Below are 12,792 nucleotides of genomic sequence, written 5' to 3'. Positions count from 1 at the left end.
GTGGCATGATTTCAAAAGTAACCTTAAAAAAAAATTAACCGCACGGTGGACGCACAGCCAGACCACTGGGGCTGGCAGCATGCCCAGACATCTAGTGCTCTCCTCCCTGGAACAGTTGGCCCAAGACTGTGTGGCGATAGAGGAGATCCGGGGAGTTAGCAATATGGATAGCGAGGCCCCAGTGGATGTATTCGTGGCTGAACTTCAAGGTAAATTGTTAGCCTGACATAACAAAATACTGTTACGTTTCCTTGAATGTGTTTTAATTTAACATTTCTATTTCAGAGGAAGATCCATGTCCAACATGCGACACTGAGACCCAACAAGAAGAGGCCACATCAAGGCCACCGGTGCAGCAGGCTCAAACAGCCATACAGGATGTTGGAGGGTGGACGCAGCTGCTGAATTCCATAATGCAGCAGGGAGAGGCAGCAGCAGAGCGGCAGACTTGGACCAAGGAGGTCATGAAAGCTATTGTTGACACTCAAAAGGCAATAGCTGCCAGTCAACAGGCCAGCGGCGTAGCTACGTTTTGGGCGCCCCCCCGCCGCCCATTCAAACCCCCCCAATCCCCCACAGCCTTACCTTTCGCGCCGGTCCCGGTGGCTCCGTTCTTCTGCTGAGGACCACCACAAAATGGCCGCCCCCATACAGCAGACAGTTTCAGAGAACTGTGTGCTATATGGGGGCGGCCATTTTGTGGTGGTCCTCAGCAGAAGAACGGAGCCGCCGGGACCAGCGAAATAGGTAAGCCTGCGGGGGATTGGGGGGAGGTGTAACTATAGCACCGCAGCCCCCGGCGCCCCCATATGCACAGCGCCCCCCCCCCCCGCGGTGGCGGGGGCTGCGGTGCTATAGTTACGCCAGTGCAACAGGCAATAGCTGGCAGCCAGCAGGTTATAGCTGAGCAAGCTGTTCGGCAAAATGACCTGTTGGTGCGCCAAAATGACCTCCTCCTCCGCCATAATGACCTTGTGGCGGAGCTAATCTCCACCAATCTCCACCAATAGGGCCCTATTGTCTGTTGCTTCTGCTGCTAATCCACCATCAGCACGCCCTGCTGCCAGAAGGGGAAGAGCAACACCACCTGGTGTGTTCCTAATGATTCTGCTGTGGATATGTTTTAAATTTATTTCACATTGTATGTTTTTTTTCACATATGTTCCCATGTGCAAAATAACATGGTGTTTAAAAAATTTTTAATTTCACATTATTATTTATTAAAACTAAATTTATGCAAACGTGTGTGCTGTTTCACATTAATGTAATGGGCAGATTTGCATATAGATTTGGGTAACACAGTTATGTCCATTGAGTGCAGTGTAAATGTGGGCCAGATACCAACAATAAAGTAAATGTGTTTGCAGCATATATTCAACTATTTTGTATTGCCACATTTAGCCAGCAATGACTCAGTGGTTCCAATTGAACCTGTGAAAAGTGTTTGATTAATCACTAATGACCAGAGGACTGGATTGTATTGTGCTCAGCTGCGAGTGTTTAAGGTGCGGGATTACTAATTGGGCGATCCGAATGCCTAGTGCATGAACCATTGCCCTCCGAGAAGTGAAAGCTGCTTGTTGTCACCGAAGATTTCTGCCGTGTTGGTTCGCTTGCGCTCGGTGTCCGGTCCGAATGCATGCCTACCACTGTTCGTACACTCCCGCGTTTACGCCCAGTTTCCCCCACTTTGAAACCGCGCCCTTATACACGCCCACAAGACGCCCATATTACACCCATATTTCCCGAGGGAGTTCAGTGGACATTTGTAGATGGTATTGCTGAGAACGAGTGCGAAGACACTGCGTTGCACATGCGCAGGTAGCTAAAAGTCGCAGTCCGAAAGAATGCGGAACGGACCGACTCAACCAGAATAAGGCCCTGTGTGAGAGTTTAACAATGGGAGATTGTCTTCCACTTAACTCCAGTGAAAACTAGTGACTACACTGGCTGGTGAGTTGTATGACACCCCACCCCTCATGCTCCATGCCATCTGTCAGTGTATACAACAGTGAGTACAGCTATACCAGTAAAACCATTCCATTGGTTAAGTCACTGCTACTTTCAATCATACACCTTGCTATCTCTCCTTAGAGTCACGCCTACAGAGTATTACACATCACCTATTACATCCTCAGGTTCACACCTACGGTACACCTTATAATGCCTCCTGACAATCACTCCTACTAAATATTGTAAATGCTGTAATGTGTCTGACTGCAGTACATCCTGTAATGTGCCCAATTTCCTACTACAGTGTAACTAATAATAGCTAATCATTTGGTACCATCTTGTCATCGATGACTTTGTTCCAGTTGACTTTTGGAGCATCCAGTGTGGGAATCTTCTGATTGTAAATCTGATCGTGCTTGGCGCGTTGGTTTAGTATACGCTCTTTCAGTTGCCGGATGCTGCAGACAAAGAAACATGACGGTCACAAGGGGGCAGTATAGTGCTTTGTGGCTTCCTGACATTTTTTTTTTTTCTTTTTTAAATGGTCACCATTGATCAACAGTATAACAAGTCAATAAGATTCTGACTTCTACAGTATATAGCTGTTTATATCAATAACGTACTATGATGGTAATGAGATACACCGTATAATATATGAGTGATGTGAGTACTGATCTAAGCCTCTGTGTGAGATATATTGTTGTCGTGGTCACACTATTGGCACCAAATGCCAAGTATAACAGTATAGGTCTGTGCGCAGAACTCCTGGGTGACTTCAAATATCCTTATATTGCATACACATCTCCGTCAAATATCCTTATATTGCATACACATCTCCGCTGAGCAGGGTATCACCACCCTCTGGGTGTCGATACCCTATAGAAGCCTATGGGCTTCTATCGCCGCCCGCCGTCCGTGCGCCCCCTCCCGTCCTCCTTTGATCTCCTCCTCCCCCAGCAGGTGTCACAGCTGGGAGGACATCCGGCTGCAGGGGGGAGGAGGAGACGCAGGGGGACACTGCCAGCCGCCGGGATGTGACGGAGACCCCCGCAGACCACTTCACAGGCATCTCGGGGGTCTCCGTCACCGCAACCCGATGCTAGCCGCATATGTTAGTACATATGCGGCAGCATCGCGGCGGCTGTCAGGTGAAGGGCGGCTATGTATATTAATACATCCCGCCCTTTGACTTTATCCTACAGTTCCACACACGTGGATGAAGACTGGAAACTGTAAGGTGTGGCGGGCACAGCGATAAAGAAGCGAGGCACCTGGCTCAAAGCACGACAAGCCCACTTGATCGAATGTACATATTGACACACAAAAAACGTGAAAAACTAACGTTGATCTTTGGCAGCTTCCTTACTTTTATTAGAAAAATATAAATATAACATTAAGCGGGGGATTCAATTACCCGTGGTAAATTACTGCGGGCAGAATTGGGAGGCAGCCTCCGGCTTTAATGCCTAGAGCTATTTAATTAGACTCCCGTCTTCTCCCGATCCCCTTGTTAATGCACAGATCCAATTAAACGTTCACAGATTATGTGTTAGTGCAGTCAAGGCACGTGTTATCCTCCAACTGATGGCTTCCGCACTAACTGGATAACCCTGGGGGATTAATTACCCTGTAGTAATACACTGCGGCTAATTGAATTCCTCCCTAAGGGTCTGTTTATTAAATAATATTTGCATGCTATCTCTTGGAAAACACCTGCACATCTTACCATTTGCAAGAGCACAAGCAGCCCCATAGGATTCTATGAGGACTGCTAGACTGTCCGATAGGCCAAGATCCGGAATGCCAGTTACCGCTAACATCAGATAGCGTTAGTCTTTGTAGCCTATGGGCTGCACATTGCAGAAAATTACCAGGAGAGGGCTCTGTAAGATCCCTCCCCAGCAATGGCCACTCCCATAGGCGTGGTTAGCAGTGCGAACATGCCCAGCAGCACTGCAGTGCAATCACTTTACTTCTATCACAGCGTTTCCTGGGCATATCCACAAAAACGGTGTCTGCGCCCAGGAAAACTGTGGGCGTCCGAATGCGGGAGGGCGGGCTGATGGCTTCCAGGGGTAGGCGGCTGAAGTCAGCCACCCGACCCGTTCTCAGACCCAGACGACGCAAGTATAGGTCAGTCAATAATGACTTATATGTGCGAACAGGGTAAAATTCAGCGACCATAAAATTAGTTCACTCCCCTACGCACCCTTGTGAATGGATGGTTATGCAAAATATCCATACACAATGCACCGAGTATGTACGCGCGGCAGGTGGGGGCGGGCATTCGCTTGCTTGGCGGGCAGCATTAGTTGGCTTGCCAAACACTGATAACATGCACCGTGATATAGGCAGTAATCTGCATGCGGCTGATGAAAGGAGCTGAGCACTCGGAGACCCTCCGGCCATCCCGGAATGTCACTGACGCCAGTTCTGGGTTACCACCTGCTGGAGATCAAGTAACACCGCGCTCTATTTCTGTAGTACAGATTAGTGTGAAAGCTCGTCTATAAACCTCATAAAACCTGGTAACAAGCAGAAGACCAGACTCCATCACACACCCGGAGACTGCCCGCAGCCAGCAGGGAGGGGGTTAGCACGTTCAGGAAGGAAACATACGTTTCGCATGAAATATTACAATGATCTATGGATGAGTGATCTGAGTCCTAAGAGAGCCATGCAGGACCAGATTAATAATGGGGAGGACTCCAGGCATACACATACATATAGGCCCATCAGGCAGCATGATGATAATGATGACCGTTACCTAGAAGACCACACAGTAGGCCATACATCATAAATATTACAATTGCTTTTCTATCACAAATGTATGCAATTTTTCTATTTTTATGTATTTAGGGAGACCTTGGGATAAATTTACTAAGAGACAGCACTGACTAAAGTTGTGAATGATCTGGTCACTGCTAAGTCTAAAGGCCACTACTCACTACTAATTCTTCTAGATCTCTCTGCTGCTTTTGACACTGTTGACCACACACTTCTCATACAAACACTACAATCCATAGGTCTTAAAGACACAGCCCTCTCTTGGTTCTCATCCTACCTCTCTAACCGCTCCTTTAGTGTTCGTTTCTCTGATTCTACCTCCTCTTCGCTACCTCTTTCAGTTGGAGTACCTCAGGGTTCAGTTTTAGGTCCCTTGCTTTTCTCAATCTATACCTCATCTCTTGGCAAACTAATCAGCTCCTTTGGATTTCAGTATCATCTGTATGCGGATGATACTCAGCTCTACCTATCCTCCCCGGACCTGTCCCCATCTGTATTGAGCCGTGTCTCTGAATGCCTTTCTGCTGTTTCATCCTGGATGTCATCTCGCCACCTCAAACTTAATATCTCAAAAACAGAATTAATTATATTTCCGCCAATAAATAGTAGTTACCAACCTGATATCTCTATCGCTGTTGAGAAGATGACAATCACTCCTACCTCTCAAGCTCGCTGCCTAGGTGTTATCCTTGACTCAGAACTTTCCTTTGTACCCCACATTCAATCTGTCTCAAAATCATGCCACATGCACCTAAAAAACATATTTAAAATTCGCCCTTACCTTACACAAGACACTGCAAAAACTCTAATCCATGCTCTCATCATCTCACGCATTGATTATTGCAATAGTCTCCTTATTGGCCTTCCCCAATACAGACTCTCACCACTACAGTCCATTATGAATGCAGCTGCAAGGCTAATCTTCCTAGCCAGACGTTCATCGTCTGCAAAGCTACTCTGTCAGTCACTTCATTGGTTACCTGTATTCTACCGTATTCAATACAAAATTCTTTTACTTACACACAAAGCCATAAACCAAACTACACCAACATACATATCCTCTCTTATCTCAAAATATCATCCAACACGACCTCTACGCTCCTCCCAAGATCTGCGTCTCTCATCCACACTCATTACCCGCTCCCATTCCCGACTGCAGGACTTTCTTCGGGCTGCACCCACTCTGTGGAATGCCCTCCCAAGCACAATAAGACTCTCCTCCAGTCTCCAAACCTATAAGCGTTCCCTGAAGACTCATCTCTTCAGGCAAGCTTATCAAATTCCAGAACCAGTCATAGAACCTTGCGTTCTGGTGGAATCGATGCAATAAAGAATACAGTATCTATCCTTATGTATCAATGCCTATTTCCCTATAGATTGTAAGCTTGCGAGCAGGGAACTCCTACATTTTGACTGTCTGTAAATACCCTGTTTTGTTTCACTGTCTGCTATTGTAAAGCGCAACGGAATATGCTGAGCTATATAAGAAACTGTTAATAAATAAATAAATAAATAAGATGGGAGTAATATTGTAAATGGGACGTTGCTATGGGCAATCAATCAGTTTCCACTTTGGATTTATTCAGAACCTTCTGGAAGATAATAGATAAAAACTGATTGGTTGCCCATAGCAACATCCTTTCTTCAATAGAACTCCTATCTTAGTAAATTCACCCCCTTGTGACTGACAGTGTAGCAGGTATACATGCCCACCTAGCACTGGACATATCAATGGGTACACCCACACAGCACTGGCCACACCCACACTGCACTGGCCACTCCCCCTCTGCTTCCCACAATAGGCCCATCACCATTTTATCCCCAGGCCCATGTGGCCTGTAATCCAGCCCTGCTGAGGATGAGTGGGATTTTACTGTCATGGGACATATCTGCAGGGTTGTGTCTATATCCCCTTCAGTAAATGTAGCCTTAGAGGGAATTAGCCCACATGAACCATATGAACCGCGACGGCAGGGGGAGGAGCAACGTTCAGAACATGGTACCCGTAGTGTACCCTCGCTGGCAACGCTTCGTGGCTCAGTGGTGAGCAAAACAAGGCTAAATGTTGATGTGGACAGTGAATCTGCTAGCCTACGACCTTGCTCTTTTTGCTGCTGCCACGGCTCACATCGTATGTCTCATGGTTCGTGTGGTCTGTTGATCACAGCTGAGGCAGCCATGTTGTGGAGTGAACCCATATCCCTCAGAATCCAGTCCATCTGTTCGCTAGGAACCAGCGGCTTCACATTGGCGTCAGAATTCCCTACTGAATACCTAAAACTTACATTTCTATTTTAGCATCTGCGTACACTATGTGATGGTGGCCAGAAGCTCCGCCTGATTAGGGATTAATACATTATATTATAATGTCCTGCACATTCGTATCTCAAAATGCTGCAAATGTAGTCAGTTGGGTTGGTAGGCCCCACAAATCTACACAATGTATGTCTACATAGCAAGTCTGCTAAGCCGTCACTCCAACTGTGCCTGCTCAGTGCTTAGCAACTGAAGCTCCTCCCCCTCCATAATAAGGTCACATCAGTGTAATGATTCTATGACGTATGTTAATAAAACATTGAATCACTCACTCCTCTTGGATCATGTCCCCCTGAGGGTGATTAAGTTGGCGGGCCAGGAGAGCGTCGGTCTCCAGCACGGATATCAGCCTCTCGGACTCTGTCATGGTTTGGGATGTGGAGTCTCTGTGCATCACAGGCTGGGAGGAGATAATCTTATCCAGATCCTAGGTGAGAGAATGTCAATAACATGTTATATTATATACTGGCACATTTCATCTCATAAGCCCACCATGGAAAATTAAGTGTAATAACATGCACAGCTGCTATAAAGGCAGGACCCTTATATGCAAAATGTCTGATAGAAACTTATATATTAATTATACATAAATAAAAATAAAATTTTTTGATTATTTTCAATCTCATGATCTTAATGACTTGCAATCTCATCATATATATTATATGCAGTATATGATGCTGCATACAATTAGGGGGGATTCTACCCACAATGGCTGATGCAATTAGCAGCGATAACCGTACGTATTAAGACACAGTAGTTGACTTTTCCACCCAGTAACAGGAGCTACGAGGAATGGTATGCATTAAAAAGCAGTCCCTGCGGTGTAATGCTTTAAGAAACTATTACTGCAAGTACAAGGCCCTTTAAGTGTATAGCTCTGGAGTGTGAAACACAGAGGTTTTACCTTTGTGGCAGAGCCTGTGGTTAATAGATTCCCCCCAGAGAATATTGCATATGATTTCAAGTAATGCCACTCCGGAATTAGATATGGTGGGTATAAAAGATGACAACGCATTTCGCCTCACCACATTGCAGTACGCGGATTGTGATGATGCTGATCATATAATGTGGGAGGAGCAAGATGTTATGATTCCTATATGGATCTTGCCAGACCTGACTTCACAAACCTCATTTTCCCGAAAGGGAGTTCATCAAGCTAAATATAAGATCATTTTTATACAGAGATATAGTATATGAGATATATAGGTTTTAATCCAGCGATTATACATTGCCTATGATGCGTAATATGCTAATTAACTAAAGGCTACTAATAGTTACTCTGGGGTCATCGTGGATGCTTAATAGTTTACAGTAGGGGGAATGTTCATATATATTTCTTATAAAACACATTTTAAAATTGTAAACATTAACCCCTTCCCGACATTGCCTTTTTTGTTAATTTTTTTTTTTTTTTCTCCTTGCGTTCAAATAAGCGTAACTTTTTTAATTTTCCGGCTATATAGACACATGAGGGCTTTTTTTTTGCGGGACAAGTTGTACTTTGTAATGGTACAATTTACTATACCGTATAATATTCTGGGGAATCAGGAAATAATTCAATGTGGGGTAAAAAAAAAAAAAAACGCCATTCCACAATTTTGCGCTGGTTACGCTTTTTTTGGAGTTCATAGTTCGTTTAAAATGATGGGTTATCTTTATTCTATGGGTCGTTACGATTCTGGTGATACCAAACTTATATAGTTTTCGTTATGTTTTACCACTAAAAAAAAAAATAGCAACTTTTACGGTTTTTCTAATTTGCGTCGCGTCGCCATGTTCTGCGGCTTATAACTTTTTTATTTTTCCACCTACGAACCTGGGTGAGGGCTCATTTTTTGCGGGCTGAAGTGTACTTTTTAATTAATACCATTATGGGATATGGGCGACTTTCTGATCTCTTTTAGTTATTTTTTTTTGGGTAGGCGATGCGACCAAAAAACGTAGTTTTGGCGTTGGGAATTATTTTCCGTTTACGCCTTTAACCGTGCGGGATAACTAATGTTATATTTTAATAGATCGGACTTTTAGGAACGCGGCGATACCAAATATGTTTATTTTTTTATTTTTTATTTATTTTTATTTGTGAAATGGGGAAAGGGGGGTGATTTGAACTTTTAATATTTTTTTTTTTTTTTAAACTTTATTTTTTTTTTTTTTTTACTTTTTCTACAAGGCCCCCTAGTGTACTTGACCACTAGGGGGCGCGATCGCCTGTACTAGGTTCAGCCATAGAGCTCTATGGCTGAACATAGTGATTTTCAGCACTTCCTATTACATCCTGCCTCAGGCAGGATGTAATAGGAATGCTGACACGACCAGCACAGGGGTCTACATTAGACCCCTGGCTACCATGGCAACCGATCGGCACCCTCCGATCTCGCCGCGGGGGGCCGCGATCGGCGCCGGAGGGGGGCGCCCCCCCTCCGATCAGCTATTTAAGCACTGCGGGCGCTTTGCCCGCGGTGCTTAAAGGGTTAAACGGCCACGATCGGCGAACTCGCCGCTCGTGGCCGTGAGAGCAGGTGCCTGGCTGTAATATACAGCCATTACCTGCTCTCTTTCAAGCCAGCTCACTCCGTGAGCTGGCTTGATTCCCCCGCAACCGACACATGACGTATATATACGTCATGTGTCGGGAAGGGGTTAATTTTAGCACCTTGTCCCCCAGTTCTAACCACGCATTTCACATTAGTGGCTGCATTTTTCCATATACAGTTAAACATTGGGGAATTCAGGGATCTTGAAGGAGGAAAGAGGGGTGGGGTAGTGGTGGACCAGTTACTGTACCCATGGCAGTTCCACCACTATGTTGTCATACGTATATATCTAACAGTTGCAATTATACCTTTCAACATAGACCGCTTATTAGGTTTAACTATAAATCTGAGGTCAGTGGAGCAATACAATGTCTGTACTAAGGTGACGGACATTTTCACATACAGTTTGGCAATTTTAGACCGAACTGGCTGCAAACTGCACCACAGATCAGTGCATAAAGGCAGCTAATCCTGATTAACATATAATGAGGTGATAAATGCGATGTGATGGTGAAGCTGACCCTGTATATGGTCCTTGGTGCCCTGTCAGACCCACACATTCCAACCAGACTACGAATGGCTATATTCTTGTGTGGTCATACATGTTAACTGCATGTTCTAGGGCTGGGGCAGCCACCTCCAGTCCTCGAGAGCTACCAACAGTTAATGTTTTCCAGATTTCCTCACAAAATTACAAGTGAGGTCATTAGCTCCACTTGTGGATCTTTTAAAATGTGTCAGTCAGTAATGAGTGCACCTGTGCACCTGTGAGGTGAGCTGGAAAATGTGAACTGTTAGTAGCTCTCCAGGACTGGAGTTGGCTACCACTGTTCTAGGGCGTCAAAATTATTTTTCATTTAATTCTTTCTTACAAACCGTCACAATATTTGCACATACAACAATATAAATATACCAGTAAGTATTGAGCATACAGCCATGAACGATCTTTTCTAGTATAATATTTTGAGTGGTACATGTCATTCCCATCAGGTGCATATACAGTCAGTGTACGAGCCCTTCTCCCAACCTGTTACCTGTTATATCGTAATTACACAATATATTCCTGTTACAGGATAAAGGATCTCTGTGAGGGTTATTGTGTCAACCACTGAAGGTCGACACCTGAAATAAGTCGACAGGGTTGGTAGGCCAATACAAGCATTAGACCAACAATGATAAGCTCGACAGTCAATAGGTCGACGTGATCCATTGTCATCCTAATGCTTGTGTCAACCTTCCAAACCTGTCCACCTTAGCCATGTCGAAAAATGTCATGTGTCAACGTAAGCCGTGTCGACCCGATGCATGTCGACCTATATAGACATTTGCTGATTGGTCTCACATCTCATATCCAGAAGTCTCCTTTCTTACTACTTCTTTAGTCTCCGTCACCCACGGGAACGCTCATCGGTAACGATAGACACTAGATGATATTCACGATATATCGGTAACGATATCCTTCTCATGCATATTGCTAATGATATATCGTATAGCGTGTGCACACCTTAAGCCTACCACGGCCGGGAAGCTGCATTGTGTGTTAGGCGACAGATATCGGAATCCGCACCCGTAGTCTCTGCTAAAACATTCACAATTAGGGGAGAGATTTAGCCAATCCTGGGGAGAGAGAGATAAAGTACCAGCCAGTCAGCTCCTATTTGCCATGTTACAGGCTGTGTTTGAAACATTGCAGGAGCTGATTGGTTGGTACTTTATCTCTCTCCAATCGTTGGTAAATCTGCCCCTAAGGTTAGAATATAAGTCATTACCTGTCACTGGGAGTCATCAATGGTTATGATTCACCCCAAAAGTCTGGGTCATATATAGGGGCTTGGAGAGTGATAAGGTGCAGAAAGATATGTCGGAGAGAGATAAACTATCAACCAATGAACTCCTAGCTGTTAGCCTGTAACTTGGCAGGTAGGATCTAATTGGCTGGTACTTTTTCTCTCTCCATTGCTCATTCCATCTACCCTATACAGTGAAGCAGGGTGTGCGGCTGATGGAGAGCAGGTGACATAACGAGGACATGTCACCTGGGGGTGTTTGCTGCACATGGTATACAGGTAACTGTGCAGAAGTTCTGTCTCTCATATAGAAAAACAAATCCCCGTGTCCCTTATTACAGGGATCTAGGTGCCACCTCCCCCCTGTCGTCCTCCCCAATGTGTCCTAGGGTGCCCAGGTACCTTCTGCAGCTTAGAATCGACGTCCACCACATTCCGTTCGACCTCGTCGGCATTTTTCTGGAGCCGTTCGATGATCTCGGACAGTTCCTTAGTGGAGACCCTGTAAGGAGAGAAAGAGGGAGAGCTGATATCAGACAGGCACAACATAGTCCTCGCTCAGCAGCCGGGGCTTCCAGCTCTCGCCCACCCCTCTGGGTTCCCACCCCTGGGCCGGCTGCGCTCCACTACACAGCTGTGTGCCAAGGGAGAGCATGGACAGGGCACGCTGCCAGCTCATTAGCTGGTGACTCACCCGGCCTTTTGTATTACTTTCCAAACTATGCATGTTGCAAAGCCAAGGGATCAGGCTGGAGCAACGTGCCTGTGTCCCAGCCCAGTTCTGCACAATGAGATGTTTACCTGCTACACAGGACTCTGCGTCCTCAGGCCTTCCCAGGAGAACAGGGCCCTATTTATTATTTATGTCATCCCTGTATCGCACCATGCGCTACCCAAGCTGTTACTGAGCTTTTACTCATCCCCGTGTCATCTGGGGGAAAGCTCCAGATCCAGCGAATCAGCTGCAAGAGTGGCAGCCGGCATCTAGTTACCGCCCTGCAAGCTGCACACTCATGGCGTGTGGATCAAAGGGTTGACACCGAAAGATCGACATTGGCACTGTCGACACTGACAAAAGGGCGACCTGGAAAAGGTCGACAGCGACACGAAAAGTTCGACATTAGTTTTACCATCTTTAGGGTGTTAACATTAACACCTGTCGACATGGACCCCCAATTAGTGTAGCTCGCCATGCTTCGGGCCCCTTGCCTTACTCCACTACCGACACACTTTTACCGTTCCCGATCATAGTCCACGTGAAAAAGCACAAAGATAAAAATTGCGAAAAAGTCATGTCAACCTTTCAATGTGTCGACAAAAACCTGGTCGACCTTTTACTTGTGTCAACCTTTTGACTATGTTGATGTAGTGCATGTTGACCTTTTAATGTCGTCCTATTCACTGTCGAATTA

General features: G+C 45.5%; 1 protein-coding gene across 1 annotated transcript in view; it reads right to left on the bottom strand.

Moving 5' to 3' along the window:
• Positions 1-12,792, bottom strand: part of PPL (periplakin) — an 82,862-nt gene that overhangs the window by 27,501 nt on the left and 42,569 nt on the right. The window contains exons 2-4 of the mRNA XM_083152704.1: positions 11,783-11,882; positions 7,329-7,483; positions 2,288-2,411 (exon numbers count right to left, since the gene is read on the bottom strand). Of these exons, the coding sequence (XP_083008830.1) occupies positions 2,288-2,411; positions 7,329-7,483; positions 11,783-11,882 (379 nt within the window). The remainder of the gene's footprint in view (positions 1-2,287; positions 2,412-7,328; positions 7,484-11,782; positions 11,883-12,792) is intronic.

The sequence above is a fragment of the Crinia signifera genome, chromosome 7 (assembly GCF_055691185.1).
Source record: "Crinia signifera chromosome 7, ASM5569118v1, whole genome shotgun sequence".
Classification (NCBI taxonomy): Eukaryota; Metazoa; Chordata; class Amphibia; order Anura; family Myobatrachidae; genus Crinia; species Crinia signifera.
This window is presented reverse-complemented; position numbering and strand designations above follow the sequence as displayed.